This window comes from Aptenodytes forsteri, unplaced genomic scaffold (assembly GCF_000699145.1).
Source record: "Aptenodytes forsteri isolate BGI_AS27 unplaced genomic scaffold, ASM69914v1 Scaffold15, whole genome shotgun sequence".
Taxonomy (NCBI): domain Eukaryota; kingdom Metazoa; phylum Chordata; class Aves; order Sphenisciformes; family Spheniscidae; genus Aptenodytes; species Aptenodytes forsteri.
The window spans coordinates 2,823,146-2,843,207 of NW_008795129.1; the positions used below are offsets into that span (position 1 = coordinate 2,823,146).

The following is a 20,062-nucleotide window of genomic DNA, read 5'->3' on the forward strand; positions in this document are numbered from 1 at the left end:
TGCCGCGCTGTAATCCTGCTCTCCAACCCCCCGGCCGCCCCGGCGGCGTCGCCGCTGGAGGGAAAGGTGTTTCTGCGCCCCTGGGTCGTGCCCGCCGCTGGATGGGGTGTCGCCGCAGCCTGCCTCGGGCTGCGCGCTCCTGTTGCACCCCGGGACTTCCTCTCTTCCCCCCTTGCCCTCCTCGGGACCGGGCTTGCCGCGTTCTCCTGCCCGCACCGTCTCCCTGCTACACGTTGCCGTTCCCATCAACTGTTTCTGCGCTGGGACGCGGCACTGTTACTGCCACTCCGCGATGCCTCAGTTCCCACTTCCTTGTCCCTGTGAAAGGTCCAGGTGCTGCTGCACCGCGCTTCTCCCTCCTACCCTCCCTCCCTCCCTCCTGCCCTCCCTCTCTCCGCACTTGTCTCTTCATCTCCCTCCCTCCCTCTCTCCGCACTTGTCTCTTCATTGGCAGACCTGCTGCTGCACCCTAGGACGGGGCTTTGCAGGGGGACCCTGCGGGACAGGAAAGCAGCGTAGCAATGGCCAGGGTAGGATTATGGGGACAGTGCTTTCCTGGGTGCCGCTGCTCTCCCCCTCCCTCCCTTCCTGCACCAACTGCTGGGCTCTGCTGCATCTCTTCTCTCCAGCCCCGTGTCCCCGTCCCTCCCCACGCTGCTGCAGCTGTGTGTCACCAAGCCCGGGCCCCAGTGCTGGTGCTCACCTTGCTGTTTATTGGTTTGTATGTAGAGGTTGAGGAAGGGGAGAAAAAGGCAGGACTCTGCAGTATCGGGAGGATTCAAGCTATTTTAGGCTCTCTGTAGGGCTAACTGTCTTGCGGGGCCCTTGTGCAGCTTCTGTTCCCCTTTCTTATACTTCAAATATGTACATTTGTCCATAGACACGGGTTCGTGTTCCTGGTCTGAAGGACTTGGAATTTTCTGCCAGTTTTTTCTTATTTGTCCTTTTCCCCTTTTCAGATCTGTCCTGTAAAGCCAGTTGTTATTCTTTTCCCACCATGTTTTGTTGGTTCTTTTTTAAAAAGAAGGGACTGCTTTCAAGCGCTCATCTGTGTAGTCCCGTAGATTTTGACTCCCTGTCTTTTCACCTTGGTCTCTGTTGTATTATCTCTCTTTTTTCCCTCATAGAAATCCTTCTTCCCTCTCTCTCAGACCTCTTCTCCAAGTGGCTCTTTGGAATAGTTGTAATAATACCAATAGTTCCAGCTTGAGAAAATGTGCAAAGCCTCGTAGCTTCTTACTCACTTCATTAATAGGTACATGCTTATCCCCGTTTTGCAGGTGGGTAGAGAGATGTAAGAGAACTGATAACTTCTGCAAAGTGTTGCAGTGATTTTGTGACTGAGCTGGCACTTGAACGTGGGAGAAATGAGTCCTGATTGTCTGATGTAACTGCTGGGGATACTGTCTTCGGGAGATGGACTTAGCGGCTAGTGTTTGCAGCGTTGTTCTGGGCTGCTTGTCTCCTGTTCATCAATCCCTTCATGTCCTGTTTCTGTGCCCATATGGTCTCTCTCGCCCTGCACAGTGTGCTGTTCTTGCTGCGCTGTCTGTGACGGGGCTTGAGGGGTCTTCAGGAGGCTCGAGTACCATATAGACTAGGTTTTATTTGCTGATCAGACAGCATGCACTGTTTGTCAGATTTTCATATGTTGTTTCCCTCCTCTGTATGTCTTCTGCCCTGTCCTTAATCTGGTCCGCTCTGGGGACAGAAATTGCTGCTATTGTATTCTCATTTTCAGTTTCATAGCTCCTACCCTCTTTATTTTTCTTCTAGGGGAGCCTTCTCTGTGGTCCGCAGATGTGTAAAGAAAAGTTCATCGCAGGAATATGCTGCAAAAATCATCAACACCAAAAAACTGTCAGCCAGAGGTTAGTGTCTTGATCTACCCTTCTTCCTTTTATTAATAGAAAATACTTCACTGGAGTTGAAGCTGTTATAAGTTTAAGGGATCTGAAGTTGCTTGTCTCAGTCATTATTTCAGCATTACAAAATAATTGAGTTGTGTGGCGAAGAGGAGATTGAAAGGAGGTAGCGTAGGATGATAGAAAAATTCCTGTGTCTGGAAATGGATACTCTGTGAAATGATGTTGTCTTTTTTCTTTTTGAGATCTCTCTTCTGCAAGCTGAGCTAGAGGTATGTTTATAGAAGATTTATCTACGTGTGTGTGTACTGATCACTCATAATAAAGAGAAGTGTTGCAGACTGATTTTGCTGAATGTCTTTTCTACCTAGGAGATCTGTCTTACCAGAACAGATGTGATTATTTTTTTTGAAGGATAGATGCTATATGCCTTGCTCCTTTCATGCTGTAGATAAAGGTGGCATGTTTGGAAACTAACAAGTTTGCCTTCAAAGGCAGAAGTAGGTTGGATAGAGAAATCTTGCGAATTTGACTTCTCAACGAATCAGAACAAGTAGTTTTTGCTTTCGTTAATCCTGGAGTCTTCCAAAACCTGAAACCAGACTGTAGTCTCATGAAAAGAGAAAAAATCTTAACTCTTCCCCCAAGCTGTTGGTCTGCTGGTTTCCAGGGACGTACGTATGCACAAAGGGTAGTGTACCTTGTAGTATGCAGGGAACGTGTATCTTCTAGTGCGTAGGGAATCCCTTACAGGGACTAAAGTTGCTTCGCGGGTGGGGTGGATGAGGGGGAGAATGAGAGAAGCTGAACTGCAGTAAAAGATGCTGAAAGCAGAGGGTGCAACAAGTTGAGATGCCAGAGGCGACTGTTTCTAGAAGAGGCGAACAAGACAAGATCTAAGTCCTTAGAGGCCTTTCAGATTTGACAAAATTAATGTCTGTCTTGCTAGTTGAGTAGATGGCTTAGTAGGGGGGTTGACTGAGAAATGAAAAAAAAAAAAAAAGCAGGAGGAGGAAGCGAATGATCTTGATAAATGATTTAGAACTGAAGAATGTTTTGCCTAATCCCTGTAAAAGAGAAAAATAGAATATGTATTCTTCTTTCTGCCGGAGTATGAAATGTGATGATAAGAGCAGAAGACGGCTTGAAGAATGGTGAAAAATTTCCATTTACTGTAGTTTGCATGGAGAAGTAGTGTCAAAAGTAGAGTGTGCTGTGCCGTGAAGGTTGTTTTGTTTGTTTGTTTATTGGGGTTTTTTTTGACTTGTGGAAGTAAGCATATGTGATAATGTGTTGTTTCGGTATCTAGCCTGACCGAAGTCATGTTGGGGACCAACCAGTGGAGCCCTAGGTTGTTTAGGAGGTGGCTGCAGATCCTGTGAGAATTGGTGTCCCCTCCATGGTCAGGTGACAGTGCCCGCTGATGTAGGTGGGATATCCAATCTCTTGAGTTCCAAATTAGTTCAACTTAATATGGGAGAGGTTTGAAGGGTGGCTTTGCTTTGCTGACAGCCGTTAATGCCGTGTTTGCTCCGCAGAGTTCCCCGTCCACCCTGTAGCGAGGACTAAAGCTCAGAAGAGCCGTCTTCTCAGATGCTAGTGGACACAAGCCTGCTTAGAGAAGGGAGAGAGTAGCTTGATAAGCTGATTGCAAATGAGAAACCGTTTTCTTACAAAGGAGGTGGTATTGAAGTTAACTCTGGAGATAAGAAAAATGGGGAAAACCGCAGGATGAATAGAGTTGAAACAAAATTCAGAAACATATTAGCAGAAGTCCAAAAGTAGCAGAACTGATTGAGTGGGTTTTTAAGTGTTTGAGCACCTAATGAGTTACAGAGGAGCAATATATAGATTCTAATTGTTTTTCATATTAAAGTGATGACAGCTTTATGACCCAGTAAGTAAGAAAAGTAAGTATGGGTGAATACAGGCCATGTTTTGATCTACTACTTACTTCCTAGATTTCATACCTTCCTATAAATAAAATACATTGAGGATACTAGCCTGGTCCTCAGCTGTATAACTCGAGGCAGCTGGCAATGATTTATTTACAAAGGTATTGGTTAGGTAGAGGGCAAGTGTGGGGAGAGCCAAGAAAGGAAATGGATGTTTCTGCTAGTACAGAAGAATATCAGAAACAAGGGACTGATCAGGTTTCGTTGAAGTCTTATCTGAGGACTAAAGAATCTGCATTTACAGGGAAAAGTGGATGGTGACTTCAGCCGAATATATAGGTTCCTCAGTTATTCCAGCTGTGTTTGCCGATAGCTCAAGTGGTTAGTACAAAAAGGGACCGAATATTTTGATAGGAACTTAGTGAATTCACCTTGGAATAGGTCCTTAAAGCACTGAAGGAAAAATGTGTGCTATTTAGACATTGCAGCTGTAAATCAGCGATTAGGGAGATTTGATTCAGCAACCTGTAAATGAAAGTCTCAGGGAAGGGCATTTTAGGAAGCTGTCTCCCACAGGAGGAGAATTACGGCGTTAATTCCGCAGTATCCTGGATATATGTTGCCTGATGCTTCCTTTCCCCGAGCTGGCACTTCTCCCTGGGGAGGCCATATCTCTGCCCGGCAATACGTACGCACGGGGCTCTCCTGCACACCCAGCTGCATGCCTGTCTGTTGTGCAGGTTAACCCACCCTCCTGCCTGGAGGAGGGTAACCCTGTTAACCCTGCAGGTTAACCTGCCTCCTGTGTTGTTGGTTTTCTTCTAGGCTTGGTCACAGCACCAAAATATTCCCTCATGTGGGGACACCCTGCTCCTCTCCAACTTAAACGTAGCTACATTTAACATTTTGTACCTTCTCTAGCAGAATTTGAACACGTATAGATACCTGATGTAGTAACTGCTACTTCAAGAGCCAGTGTCTTGCTGCTGCTGAGAAGTATGTCTGGCCTATTGCTGCTTCACGGAAGTTTTGCCGGCTGTAGTGCTTCCCTTGATTATGTCCAGGGAAATGGTAACAAAGCCGTGCTCTCCTTCTGCAGTACTTCTTGTCACCTTTATTTTTCGAGACTCTTGAAGAAGAAATACTAGATAGCTGACTGGTAAGTGCTGAATAGCTTGCTGTACGTAGCTGAAAAGGAGGAAGAGGAACACTTCAGGGTGAATTGTGTGCGTTTAAAGGGTTCTGTATTACTTGACGTGTTTATCAAACTGTTTTCTTAAAGCAATAAAGAGTTGAAGAGGCACGGTGCTGTTACAGGGCTTCTCTGTGAAAGCAAGGAGGGTTAAAGTGGTGCTGGTTTTTGTGAAGGGCGGTCCTCACAACTTCAGTCTAGTAAGCTTCACCCTTTGTAAAATACGAAGTCAGATGTTGAGAGGAGAGTCTTTGTTTCTCTATTTATTGTCTATGATTTCTGCATGCCTGTTCTCTGTCTTTTTTAATAAATCATGTCAGTAAGAGCTGGTACAGATTAAAATTCATATTTTGGCTTCAGTGAAGTATTTGCTATTATTCATATTGTATTGATGCTTAAGACTGCCCAGTGAAGACTATGCCAAGAACTTTAATGTTAAATAGGGGCCAAATGCTTGTGGAAAGGGGGGGGGAAACAGACTTTACCGTAGTCAGCGTTCAGCTGACATGTAAGAGCGGTGGTTATTATACATGGGGGAAATACAATGCTTCAGTCATCTGAAATTCCTATGGGGTTGAACGCAGGCTTTTACCAGAGCTACGGGCAGAGGGAAATAATAACTGTAATTTTTTGGAAGTTGTCTTGTGGGTGTCACCAGAATATTTTTTGAACATGAAAATTCATAGCAAGTAGTGCTTCAGTTCCTGGGCAGCAGTGAAGTTCAAATAAAGTAAAATTGCTTGCAGTGATCAAAAGGATCAAGACAGAAGCAGTAGCTTTAGTAACAGTAGGGAAATACCCAGCATTTGACTCTCCAGCGTATACTTTTAAGAGATAGTCCTGCATTGGAAAGAGGTAGGCAGAGCTCTATCCTGTGATAATTTTTAGGATGTTGTGTATACCAAATAGTATATAATGACCCTACCAACTTGTGTAGGATTTTTGTCTCTTGTTTTTTAGGTGATGGTGGGGGAGAAATCTTAAATTTTGTTTGCTGCTGAAAATCTGTATCTTTCAACTCTTGCAAGTGACATCTCTTGATGAAAAAATGAAAAGCAGCTGTCTTGGAAGTTAGGCCGCTTCACTGCTTTCTCCTTACTGTGGCTTTGCTCTTGCCTGTGGAATAAAGAAGTGGATTCTCTCCCCGCTCTCCATATTTCCAAATTTGTAAACCAGATCAAAATTTGCGGTCTACCCAGTTATTTTGTCGTTGTTCCTGTAGGAGATGATGTGGATTGTGGGAGGAGCAGGGAATTACTTCTGTGTATCAAACCCCATCAGGAAAAAAGCGCTCTCTTTACACTTCCAACTCAGCTTTTTTTTTTTTTCATACACCTCTCTTGTCCTGGCTTTCAATTCTGTAGCGGTTGCTGATTTGGGCTTTACAGTATGTTTTGTTGGAGGTGTCAATAGTAGTTTCCCTGGACACTGAAACGTTGAGCTTCAATGCTGCGGAGGAAGTTTCAGAGGAAGCAACATCAGTCCCTAACCTCTGTCTTGATCTGCTCTGTAAATGTTCTTAGCCAGCGTTTGAGTTAGGACTCTCTTGGACTGCTCTTGTGGCTGCCAGGTTTAAAGTCCCCTGTGGGCTACGGCACTCCCGCTTGAATTAGATGCACACAGCGGTGCTGCACTGCAGCCTGGCAAATCAGCTCTGTGTGAAAGCACGGAAAGCCCAGCACATCGGTCACAGATGGCTGAAGCACAAATCCGAACTCGTGTAGAAATGTCCTGTAACAGGCGTCCTCTGCGTGTGCCTGTGGTTGTAGGTTGGGGACAAATGTCCTTTCTTGCAGAGGACTGCAAATCAAACCGTGTCTGCTCAGCTGTACTTGCTAAGCAGCCAAATCAGGTCTGGTCATTCGGTGTGGGCGAGGAGCTGCCCTTCCTGCAGGGTGGGCCTTAGGCTGAGTGTGAAGTGCTTTGCTGTGCCCCAGCTCCTCCTCCTCCTCCTCCCCTCTGCCGCCTGCGAGGAGTCTAAGAGATGCTGTGATTAACGGTTGGACTCGATGGTCTTAAAGGTCTTTTCCAACGTAAATGATTTTATGATCAGCTGCAGTGATGGCTGGGGATTTTTTTTGGAGGTCCTTGCGCACACGGAGGGATGCAGGGAGCAGAGCAGAGAGCGCTGCACCCCCCCCAGAGCGGTGTGTGCGGCTGGGGGCTGCCTGGCGGGGTGACCGTAAGGGGCTGGGCGCTGCGGGAAGGGGGCTGCAGGGGAGGAATGGGTCGGTGGGGTGGATGCGTGGATAGCGAGTGGCTGAACTCTCCGCTTTGCACCGCAGCACACATGCGTGTGGCGGGGGGGGGGGTCGGTGTGGGCGAGGAGCTGCCCTTCCTGCAGGGTGGGCCTTAGGCTGAGTGTGAAGTGCTTTGCTGTGCCCCAGCTCCTCCTCCTCCTCCTCCCCTCTGCCGCCTGCGAGGAGTCTAAGAGATGCTGTGATTAACGGTTGGACTCGATGGTCTTAAAGGTCTTTTCCAACGTAAATGATTTTATGATCAGCTGCAGTGATGGCTGGGGATTTTTTTTGGAGGTCCTTGCGCACACGGAGGGATGCAGGGAGCAGAGCAGAGAGCGCTGCACCCCCCCCAGAGCGGTGTGTGCGGCTGGGGGCTGCCTGGCGGGGTGACCGTAAGGGGCTGGGCGCTGCGGGAAGGGGGCTGCAGGGGAGGAATGGGTCGGTGGGGTGGATGCGTGGATAGCGAGTGGCTGAACTCTCCGCTTTGCACCGCAGCACACATGCGTGTGGCGGGGGGGCTGCGCTGCTGATGTCAGAAACTGCAGCCATCTACCTCCGCCAGCAGCCTGCCTCTCCCTCCTCCTCCTCCCTGCCTCTGCCTGCAGCCCCGCTTAGGGGAAGAGGGGTTCAAGCAGTATATGTCACTAGGGGAAATTTTACTGGAAGAGGTGTTTGGAGAAGAGGAGGGGTGTGTGTAAAAGGAGAGACCCTGACCTTGGAGGAGAGGCTGGGGCGGGGGGCCGCTGGGGGTCAGCCTGGCTTTTTGCCTGCCCCTACATGCCGATGCGGGCATGAGAGTGCCCCGGCGCGAGAGCCAGCAGAGATTGGCAGGGTGGCAAGCAGTGGAAGCCTTGCTTTTGCTGTGGCTCGCTGTGGCCAGAAGCTGGCTTCCTCCTGCTGTGGATGTCAGTGATGGTTGGGGTTACCCCAGGTTGCCTCTCAGTTTACGCTGTATATTTTATAAAGGAGCTGGAACAGAGCAGACAGGATTTCAACTCGTGTCTGTCTTCTCAGTGGTCACATTGAGTATTAAATTTCCAGCATTAACAATGAGGGGGGGGGCAGTGGGCACACAGATTGGGCAGGACTTCCTACAGCCTCCGCATGAGGTTGGAGAAGGGGGCTTGGTGAGAGAGTCGGGTTTCTTGTTTTCCCAATATAAACTGGATTTGTGTACGGCAGAGATGTGATTAGACTAACTCCCGCACGTGTCCCAAAGCCCTTGGCTCTAGAGCATTTACCCTGATCAGCAAGCCACGATTGAAATATTTCCAGGTGTCCCTCCAATGAAGAGTGGGATGTTGAGCACACTGTAGATATTTGGGACAGGGAGAGCGACTTGAATTTCTTGTAAGAAGGGTCCGGTGCAAAAGCTGTGGGATTTATTTGTTGGTTTTGGGGTGTAGTGTGGAAATTTCACTGCCTCCAAATTTAATCCTTCTCTGGACAGTGCCAAAACCATCACTGCCAGAGAGGACTCATCTGTGGATCATAAAGACATTTATGAAGAGTGCTTCCCCCTCCCCGTGCTCCCTCCCCCAAATCGTGGGTTAACACCACTGTTTTAAGAGAGGACTATGATAATCTTTTTGTTCCCTTCCATGCCCTGGAAGTATTTTAGTTTTTCTGGCCCTGCAAATTGGGTGAAGACAATTTTTAAAGGGGAAGCATGCTAATATAAAAATCTCTCTCCACTGTGCCACCTATGAACGCCATCTGTCTGCTTCACAACCCTGACAACCAGAGTGTCACCCCCTTTTTCATTAATTCTGGCCTGTCACCTGTTTTGGTGTTTCAGGTGTTTTTTTTCTTTCCTCTGTTCTTGAAACCTCCTGATTTTCACCAAGATAATAGACTTCACAAAAAAAAATGTTAATTTGCCAGTGTTTGACTATAGAGTGAGCTATTGCTGTTGGCTTGGCTGGGGGGAGAGAGCAATATCAGCTGGTTCCAGGATCACCAGCACAGGAAAGAAGCCTTGAATGTTGTAAAAAGAAATGTGGAGTATCTCACCTCTTTGCATGTTTGCCTGCAACAGAAGTGATGTCAGTGCTCAGAGCAGTTGTCTTGGGGGAAGCAGAGGTGCATTGGCTTCTGACGGGCAAATGCGTACTTAAAATTTTGAGGTGCTTACTGGATTTTTTTTTTTTTTTTAGTGTATAGAGGAAATATCAAGCTGTAACTTAAACAACTGTAGTGTCTGCTGGCCCTTATGACGATAAGCTTAATGCTTCAAAACATGGGGTCCTGTGAGTTAGGCTGACCTCACTGACCTCAGGTTCCTTTTTGTACCTTCTTAAATTTACTGTCTATTTAAATATCACTGTATACTTCTGTTACGGCTCCCCAAGCATTCTGGATTGCTGCCTACATGATTTTTGGAGAACAGTAGCAGAATACTTCTGAAGAAATGAGCCGGCCGTATCTTAGAAATCAGCTTTTTGAACAGTGGGGGTAGCCGAAGATCAGTGGGGCATGGATTTAGCTTTCTGGAGAAACTGAGTCTATAGTTGTAAGATTTTGATTCCTCATAGCTTTTTCCACCTGTTACTCTCCGTCTCACTCTCCTTCTGTTTTAATTTTTAATTTGTTTTGAATGTTCAGTTGTCTCTCATGGATCAGTTACTTTAACCAGTAATTGTATTAATCTATAATGCTTTGATTGAAAATACTCCTTTAGTAATGCTGCTTTACCGTCCTCCTTTCCTCCCAGAGGATATTGCAGAATTCCTGTTGCTCCCACCTGTTAGATGAGCAGACTGGGGAAGGTGGTGGTTGGTGCAAGCGGCTAATTCCTGACAACTCTGGGAAAAATTCAGGGATGTAAGGAGCGCTGGTTAATGTTGTATCTTGCCTTTTTATGACGGGGTCAGGAAAGGAGGAGATAACTGTGGCTTTACTCCTGGTGTCGGGATCTGTCTCGCTCTGCTCCTGGCGAAGTCAGAGGGCGAATTCCCCATCTCCGAGATGCGAGTTGAGTAAATGTGATGACCTTTCAGAGAATGTGTGTGTCTATAGATGTGATACTGTACTCTCAGCACTTTCACGTTATGTTCCTGAGAGCATGAGTTACATATCTCCCCAAAGCAGTGACCCGCTGTCCTGCTGGTTCAATCCAAAGTTCCTGTCTTGAGTTAGCTGTCGGCCAAGCACCTGCGGCTCTGGGCTGTCTTGTCTTTCCCGTGGCTGGAGTCTGCCTAGCAGTGACACTGGGACAAGTCCAGGTTAGTGTCCTGCTTCTGAGAAGGGTGCTAGCTAACCTGTTCCCTTTGCTAGAAGGCACAGGTGATTTGGCTGTTAAACGCAAGACCCTTTTTCTCCAGGGCAGCAAAGGTAGCATCTCTCTTTGCAGTGCTATTGTTAGTGTGGTTCTGTCAGAGTCCCAAAAATTGAGCCGAGAGCTGTCTCGGAGAAAAGAGTAGGCATTGTGGGAATGAGGACGTAGTTAATCTAAAAGAAAAACAAAACCCATGCAAACACATCTCTGGGAAAGGAAGGTGCCCATGAAGATGAGCCTGGGAGTGGACATAGCTCTCTGTAGGCCTACCGAGCCAAACACTAAATGGCAGAGAAGGCAGGGAGCGGCAGCCTGCCTGCTGTGGCAGAGCTGCTGGGTTATCTCTGGGGGCTGTTGCCATGATGACGGTGGCAAACAGGGACTGAAAAATTTACCAGATGCGTGTGAGCCAAAGGATTAAACTTTCTCATAGGAGGAAAGGGAGGGGAGGAGGAGGAGGGTGGGTGATGATGTATTAACGAAGGACAGCATCCTAGTGAGAAAAACCAGGCTCACACTCCTATAGCCACTGGGGTGGCGAGGGGGAATGCGGACTGGCATTCCTCCTCCAGTCTAAACGCTGGGCAACACTGCTCTGACAGATTCCCTCTTTGAAGAGAGGGTGAATGCACCCTGCTTTCACTGGGTAAATCGGCAGGATTTGCATTGTTTTGGCAGGTGAAACGTAAGAAGTGGGAAAAGATGGTGTCTCTTTTTTCGGCTTTTTTTTCTATTCCTTATACCCACAAATAATTCTAGTTCTCTACCTCGTACTTAGAGCTTTTCCACTTCAGAGTTGGTGCAAATAATCAAGTTTCAGTGTTGCCTGCACGTTTCAGACTATTGAACATGAAGCTAACCAGCCTGCACTAGTGTTATCGATAACACAAGGCTGTTGTCATTGATAATGTCTGATGCAAAACCACGTCAGCACTATTAGGGCTAGTATAGGTCTTGACCCTGCACACTGCTTTTATCCCTGCTGGTTTCCCTTCCCAGAGCTGGAGTGGCGTCCCTGCATATCAGAGCTGATAGCATGGTGGGGAAGGCCTGGGTGGTGGGCAGGTAGTGCGTGAGAAAGGCTAGGCTTGGGCAGTTTTCCCTCCACTGGAGTCTGAAGGAAGTCCTATCACTACCCTGTGCTGCAGCCTCCTTTGTGGAGGTTGACCGTTCTAAGGACTGGTCCCAGAAGAATTAGTGATTTGCAGCTGGCTGGGGAGCGAGGAGCTGGTGAGGGGTCTCTGCCCTCAGCGCCCAAAATCTCAGTGCCCCGTAGTGCAAAAGGTGGTACCACTTGGTTATTTGCAGTACTACAAGTTATCATGGTACCTTTTTGCAGGCTGCTTCAGGAAAGACTTTTCTGGTCGTGCCCAGCAAACCTCTGAGCAGCAATACATGTACTAGCATAAAATGTTTGTCTGCAGACTTAGTAAGATAGAACTGTGGTAATTAAAACTAGTTTCTTTCTAGAAGGGCTTCTTCAACTTAAAACATTTGTTTATGAAATGAGACATTAATACCTATGGAAATTAATGGTATAGCTCTTTCCCGCTAGCTCAGATCCCAGTGGGCTTTTTAAGCCCCTGTGAATACAGGCCGTGAGTGAGAACAAACGTGTTAAGGCTCCAAAGCCAGATCCTGAAAGCTTGTGGAAAGGATTCTTTCCTTTCCCTTCCCTCACTTCCACTCCTCGTCTAGGCACCTGAGTTAGCTGGTGTAGGCTGCAGCTTGTCTAGTGGAGTAACTCAGTATTTGGATGTGCTTTATCTTCTGCTGTTACTGTGTCATCTCTGGTAAGTCAGTTGGTGTAGGCTGTGGTAAGTGATAGACGTGAAGAGAGAGATGTCATTTCTTGATGTTGAAGGCGACTCTCCTTTGAAGGAGGAGGTTTTCTCAATCCCAGGGGAGCAGCGAGAAAAGGAGAAGAGGTCTGACACAGCCTGAAGTCTGAGGTGAAAAAAGGAGGGAGAAGAGCTAGAAATCTTTAAACTTAAGTGCACCGTTTTTTTTCCTTCCTCTGAGCCCTCTTCTTTTACAGGTGGGACTGAGCATAAGGTAGCTCACGAAGGTGAGTTTTACCCCGAATTCTCTCTTGAAGGAGATTATTTCCTGAACCTGTTGCTTTGTTCCAAATCTGCTGTATGTTCCAGAGGGGTCTGCAGTTGGTGGTCTTGCTTCTGAGTGAGGGGTCTCCTTGTCTGTGCAGCAGAATATAGTCAGTGTGTAAAGTTCCCTGCAGCTCTGGAGATGCGCGAGATGTGTGTGTTGATCCTGCTGCTGTGCTTGCTGCTAGAGACCTGATGTCATACACCTAACTTGAAACATGATTTCAGAGGGGATAGTCCAGTGCTTTCTCTGGGACGCGCTTACTAGATGCACACTTCAAATAGCATGGGTGCCCTGGAAGCTTTTGCAGGGAAAACAGCTTGTTAAACCTCTTCTTGTATTGGTCTCCAGTGCCTGCCAAATATACTTAGCATTTCTACTATAGTGGAGCAACTACCATTCTGAAAATGTCCATGCGTATCTTGGGTTTTTTCTTTTTTTTTTTTTTTTTTTTCCCCCCTCCTACCCCTTGTGTCAAAGCATATAACATTTCATGGGTGATGGGCCAAGAAATCACCCAGGGTGGCTGGAGGAAAAAGTAGATGTGGAAGAAGGAAGTTGTCTTTAGTGCCCCCTGTAACCCACAGGGACTTGCTGGAAGGTTGTTCTTGGAGGCTAATAGAGAGTATAGCCTGGTGATGCCAAGCAGGACTTCTTTCTGTTGTTTGCCCAAAGAGTTGGTACGCTGTTAAGTTTAATTTTGCCTGCCTCAGGGCCTCTCCATGTAAGCTTTGGGTATCAGATGTCCTCTGTTGAGATTGTGTTGGAGAGATTAGAAGAGTTGAAGTTGCGCAGCTTTATTTTGTAACTGGTGCCAGTGCAGAGACAAAGCTCGATTGTGACGGATGTCGGTGCGCTTCTTCAGTGCAATTTAAAGTAGTGATTCATAGCTCTTGTGTTACTTTAAATATTCCTGATTTTTGGACTGCAGGATTGAAAAGTGACTTCCAGCTCTGCCCATTTTTGTTTGACTTGTATGTCATCTGGCCTAGAATCTGCCAGCTCTGCAGATTAGGATATTGTGTTGCGTCTACTGCTTGTTATGAAGTTGCCCGGATTAAAATTTTCAGTGTTGCCTGATTAGTGCAAAGCAATGATCCACAGCCTTCTCTGTCTGTCTGAATTGCTCTTGCACTTAATAAGGATGATGTAGAGGAGTGAAGTGTTGGTCAGCTCGTCCTTTGTGTGGAAGCACTTCTACAGCAGCAGACTGGGAGTCGAGCTCTCGTAACGCACTTGTTTGTCTTCTCCAGACAGCCAAGTTCAGCATCAGAGATGTGAAAAAAGGGGAACAAGGTAGTCTGCTTTTTTGATAACCATTATCAAATATTGCTGACAAGTCCAGGTGATTCTGGCTGCTGCTAGCAGTTGATGTTGCTGCAGAGCTGGTTACCAAGCTTTAAGGAAGCGCATTATGCCTCGTTAACTCTTTGTGGCTGTGTATGCTGAGTTTCTTCAGTAGTCCTGAAGCTGAGCTTAAAAAGCTTTCCCTCCCACCACCTCACAAATGGTCAAGAAGTTTCTTGGCTTTCCTAGGCTTTTCAGCCTGCTCATCTCCCTGTTGAAGTATAAAATATTAACTGCTGAAGTTTTTTCTCATTTGAAAAACACAGCTAAAACTCCTTCCCCATCTTGGAAACAAAACTCAGGTCTCGCTGATGCAGTTAGCTTATCTGAAGGGGTGGTGGGGGCCAGCTTGGGAACGAGGAAACATGCAGCTTGACTGAGCCGGAGGAATTTATATTCTTCCTTCTGCATCTCTGAATTCCTGATCCTGCATTGCAGTGACTTGGCACTGCTGAGACCTGCCTCCCTGCCACACTGTTACCTTGTCTGCTAACCAGCTGTAGTCTGATATTTATTTAGCTGGTTCATCCAAACCCACGGGCACCTGATGTGATCAGCTGATGGGGAGAAGAAAGGAGCTTGTGTCCAGAAATGAGCTCACTTGGTGGGATTTCTCTTCGTTAAGCTGTGCGCTTCAGGACCCTCTGTGCGTAGTGGGACTGAGACAGAGTTGCTGGAGTTCTTGCACAGGTCGCAGTCCCTGTGTGTGCAGCAGAGAGGTCACCGGTATGGCTGCGTCGCCTTTGGATCAGCTCCGTGCCCTACTGTCTTGCTTACTGCATGTCCACTTTAAGAGGGTTCATCTGCAATGCAGCTGTTAGCGGGGAAGTTCTGTAAATCAAGAGGGAGTGAGTGCAAGCAAGCCCGCTGGGTCCTCCTCACAGCACAGGGAAACTTGTTCAGAAAGACTTTGCAGGAGGAGGAGGAGAAAGGGATGGCAGCACAATGCTGATGCTAGGAGCCTCTCCTTTCTGTGCCTGTGTCTGCACCAGCTGCTCAGGAGCTGGAAAACGTGTGGAAAAGCACAACGGGCAGCAGCCCTGGAACTGGAAAATCCTGTCATGCTTTTCTCCTCCTCACTCCGCCACAGAGTCTAACCAGGTGTTCACTTCGGGCCGATCCTGTCAGGATGTCTTTATTGCACACTCCCTTCTCACACAGGATGTCCTATTACAATTCGGAGCTTGTGAGCTTCTGCACACGACTCAGGAGAGCGCAGAGGCCTCATGAGTCCAAGTTTATTACTGTGCCCTCCTCTGTTGCGTGGGCTGTCAGAACAGCCACTTGCTGGTGCAAGGGGATGATGCGGGTGACCTGTGGGGATGCTGTGATGCCAGGGAGGAAGCCCACAGGTGGAGTCAGGTGGAGTGCCGCGGCTGTGCAGGTGTTGTGCCTGGCAGGCTGGGGACTGCTGCTGAATGACTTGGTACGAGGAGGAGAGGGGTCGTGTGCTGCGGTAGCCCTGCTGCAAGTGGGGCAGATGCGCTGTCTGAGGGGAAGCTCTGCAAGGGTTGCAGCCCCTCAAGTGCCTGTCGGGGAGGCTGGCTGGGGAGCGTGTGGCTTTGAGCACGTGGCCAAGGAGTGGATGGCTTGCTGTTTTGCTATTCCCCTGCCCCTCTGCTTTCTCCACTGTGCAGAAGCCCTTTGAAAGACTGCCTGGGTATCAGCCATGCCTGGGAGCACTTGTAGGATTGCTTGCTGGTTCCCCAACCACAAGTTTCTGAGGATATTCTGGTGAGGATTAAGACCTCCGTGGTTTCTATGGTTAAGCAGCTGGGAAGCGTGATGTGTTCCTACAGGGATCCACAGGGATACCTGGAGCTCCATGGGCCAGAGCTGGAGGCGGCCCCACAGGACCTTCCTTAAAGGTGGCTGCAGCTGGGGAGAGTGCATGCTCCTTTTCACTCTGGTGCTTAGCAGGCAAGGCTCCCCCCTTCACTGCATTTAAAAGTATTCTGGGCAGACTTGGTTCTGGGTTTCTACTTCGGTTTCTTTATTTCCACTTGGGAAAGCATCTCCTATTGACAGTCATTGGTGATGCAGGAGAAACTGGTGTATGATTCACCACCTGCTTTTCCTCCTCTGTTTCCTCTCTGCTTCTTCTGTTTGCCTGGGCATTTGTTGTCCCTCTCGTAATAACCGAATTGTGCTAACCATGTATAAGCAATGTTCCCTCCCCTTTTGCTGGGGGACTGGCTGACTTGTTGTAAGAAGTTATTTTTAGGGTTTGCTTCCTGGGATATTCTACCCGTGGCCAGTTATGGTGATGAAAATGTCACTGAGATGCAGAAAGGACTCCCAACTCATTGCTAGCATGCGTGATCTTTCTGTTGTAAGGGTGTTCATGAGGGACATGAGTCCCTTACCACTATATCACCTGTGATTAGGGAGACAGCCACAATGACTGTGCAGCATGACTCCCTGTGAAAAGCACACTGAGCTTCCAGGGTGATAGATTATGTTCCAACTGAATTGACCAGAGGGGGGAAGAAAAAGGGGGAAAAAAAAAGCCTTTCTTTGGTTGCACTGGAGTTTGTTTCTGCCCTTTTTCTTTTTTGTATGTAGGGATGTCAGTGCGGCAGAGCTGTGTGTCGGTGTACAGGGCTGTCCCTAACAGGCAATTTGCTCCTTGTACTGGGTGTATTAGGTTGCACTGGGTTGCTGCCAAATGCCTGGTCTAGACTAGAGGAGTAGGTATGTGCTTATTCTTTTTAAACACCTCTCCCACCCCAAATCTGCAGCTTGCAACACCTGAAAAAGTTGATCTTTATGGCAGCTATAGCTAGCAAAGCATGAATGTAATACGGGCAAATTACAGAGCCCAGCTGAATGAGGCCATGGATTAACAATATGCAGGCTCTGGTGCCGGTGTTGGCTTAAGGAGCACCTGCCTCTTGCTCTGGAGATGTCTGTTCCCTTCCCTGTATCGCAGCAGGTCTCTTTCCTTTTCTGTCTCATCCCTTGGATCAGGAAACCAGAAGAACCCTTCAGTAAGGAATTATTGAAGTGGTGGGGATGGGAAGGCATTTGGTTTCCAGATAGGTTTCTCGGAGCAGCCGTGGAAGTGGTTGCTTGGGTGTAGCTCCGGGAACCAGGTTCTCCTGCAGTTGGGACTGAGAAGACTGCATGTGGAGTGGTGTTAGTGCACCAGACCGGTGGTGTGGAGATCGCTTTTGCGTCCCTGTATTGTATTCCTGGAAGAGGGCATGGGGGGCAGAGACCCCTGAGTGGCTTTGGATCGAGGTAGTGGGGAATATTAACTTGGTTTTCAGGCCTGATGCCGTTGGGGACCAGGAAAGCCGGGTGGTTGCGGTGCAGGGATGGTGGCAGCAGTCTCAAGGGGATGGGCGCTGTGCCTGTGCAATGCGGAGCCTTGCCAGCTGCCCGAAGGGGAGCCTGGTTACAGAAAGATTGGGAGACACTCCTCCCTGACTAGATAGCGTTTTCAAAATTATCAGTGCTTAGAAACAGTTGCGTGTATGTTTTTAAGTAATCCTTATATTTAAAATTGCTTTAGCGAGTGGTAACTTTTCCTCTTAAAATGTCTTCTCGCTGTCTTGCTTCTACACAATACCTAGAAGTATCTGAGCACTTTGCATACACAGGATCAAGTCTTTGGACTCTTCAGGAGCTGGAGGCAGCCACACTGTCTCTTTCCCCCTCGCCTCGTTTTCTTAACTGCTGTGTGGACTTACTAATATATGGTGCGTTTTCCCTTTTGTATAGAAGTGTTTTGGTGGCTCTGCTATAGGTGATATCTGGTGTGGCGCATATATGCGTTCTAAGTCTTCTCTCACTGAAATTTCTTGGTAGCCTGCTCTGTATTTACAGCTTGCTTTGCTTAATTTAAAGTTATCCTAGTATCGCTAGAACTTAATCTTAAAATAGATGGTTTGGCCTTTTTTAATTATTCTAATCCTCTGAGACTTGGTGTTTCTTCTTGTCGGAAGAGTGTATTTCGACAGAGGTGTTACCTTTTTTGGAGAGGAGTCATTCAGCATTTAGGTGCAGAACCATTCATCTGTGCCCTCAAGAAGATTTTCAATTTAGTTTACTCCTCTTGTTCATGTCCCTCAAATACCAAATCAAGAGAGCATTTGCAGCATCCTTCCCTCTCTCAACTGGTTGGAATAGCTAAAAAATAAGTGATGAAGATAGGCTTGCTGTTGCGTGGACACAAGCCCCCCAGCGTGTCTCGTGCAGTGAAGAGTGGCGTTCTGCTGAATGCCAGTATTAGGAGCATGCATAAATTCTGTGTTTTTGTTTCCCTCCCGAGCTTCCATCATTTGGGTCCAAACATAGATTTCCTTGGTTCATTCAAAAGAAATCCAGCTGTTTGATGACCAGTGGCTGCATTATCATATAGCATTTTATTCAAGGGCCATGCTGTACAGATGTGTTGTTGGAAAACTGGGGGCTAGATGCAGTAGGTCTGCAGGCTCGGACAGCCCTGACAGTGACGGCTGAACTGAAGTGTGTCGGGGTTGTATGAGAAGGAGCCTGCGTAGCCCCTCCTGCACAGGACAGCCTTATGGTTTCTGTTCATATGTTGGTAAAGGTGGAGTCAATGCCAGGAACTTCCCCTTCCAAGTAGGGTTTTTCCCAAGGTTTTGTTAGGGATTTGCTCTCTCCTATGGAAAGGGATGGGTGTTTACTCTTGTTCTCCAGGAGTTTGATGCCTCCCAAAATTTGTTTTCCCCTACCTGAAAGAAGGTCCTTCCACTGCACTTTGTTCCTCTGCACCACCAGGAAAGTGTTCCTGCAGCTTTTTGTTAGCCATGTGCCCTCAGTCTTGCTTTGTTGTTCCCCCCATCAACTACGTAATGCATCAATAGCTTTCATTAAGCATCCTTTATCCTCCCAGTACCACTACTGGGCAGGGAAGTATTAGCCCTGTTATACACTTGGAAATACTGAGAGATGCAGTATTTAAAGTGCTTTCCAGAACACTTGGCAGTAAGCCATGATGAGTTAGGAAAAGAGTCCAAGTCATATTCTTCGCTATAACAGTGATAAGAAGAGTGTAGGTAGAAAAAAGACTGTGGGCATTTGGCAGGAAAATAACGTGGGCTAAAGCATGTAGTATTAAGAGGAGTTGTAGTCTAGTTTGCTGCTTATAGGAATAAGATTTTGGCATGTTCCTTGTACTACTTTTCCCTCTGATGTGCTTATCATTTATGGAATACAGCTCTGAAATACGTTAGGTCAGGCATGCCTTTGGACTCTACCTTTCTGTTATTTTTCCGGGTGATAAGAGATGGTTTGAAAACTAGAGGTAATTGCTGTTGATACAGAAGGCCCTTATACAGATGATAATAAACAGCATGTGGGGTTTTTTTGTGTGTGTGTGTTTGTGAAGGCTAATCGGAAAAAGTAAAGGAGTTCACTTAGATATAAAATTGTTTCCTTGTATCACTCATAACTACAGGAACGGGGACACAAACATCTGCAATGGGTTGCTTTCTGAAGAGGAAGGCTAATCAGAAAAAGTAAAGGAGTTCACTTAGATATAAAATTGTTTCCTTGTATCACTCATAACTACAGGAACGGGGACAGTAACATCTGCAATGGGTTGCTTTCTGAAGAGGGTAAAAGTAAGGTGGCAAAAATGAAAACTTAGATCTCTAGGATCAGCAGCTGTACCGAAGAGTGAAAATAAGAGCAATCTTATGACAAGAATTTAGGTAAGTTCTAAAATGGGCTGCATTTCAGGATCTGAGTAAGTAATTGAGCCAGTTGTGAAAGTTTAGATTATGGGATGCTGTCAGGAAACCGTTCCTGCTTCCCACTCGCTGTGTCTCGTTGGCTAACTAATCAGTCTGTTTGTGCAAAGGTTTCCTACCTCCTGGAGAACTCGTAAACATTCACATTAATGTATGGTTAAGGCATTTGAAGCCTTTCCAAAGGGAACAGCTGTAGATGCACAAGGTATACTGCTGCAAGCCCTCTTGATCATACGATAATGTCAAACTGATATGAAGTCTTCAAGAGTAGAACATCCTTTACCACCCAGGGAGGAATAAAATCTTGGATGCGTTTAAGAAGATTACTGTTAGCTCGTCAGAAGGAATAATGAGAAGTTATGGGACAGAGCTGAAGACCTGTCATTAACTGAAGCTGGTCCAGGGGAGGGAATAAAA

The 20,062-nt window shown here is 47.1% G+C and overlaps 1 protein-coding gene across 1 annotated transcript in view; it reads left to right on the forward strand.

Annotated features, from left to right (window-relative positions):
- The window catches only part of CAMK2G (calcium/calmodulin dependent protein kinase II gamma), a 134,300-nt gene that overhangs the window by 1,383 nt on the left and 112,855 nt on the right, over positions 1-20,062 (forward strand). Inside the window, exon 2 of the mRNA XM_019471621.1 lies at positions 1,777-1,871. Within this exon, the coding sequence (XP_019327166.1) occupies positions 1,777-1,871 (95 nt within the window). The remainder of the gene's footprint in view (positions 1-1,776; positions 1,872-20,062) is intronic.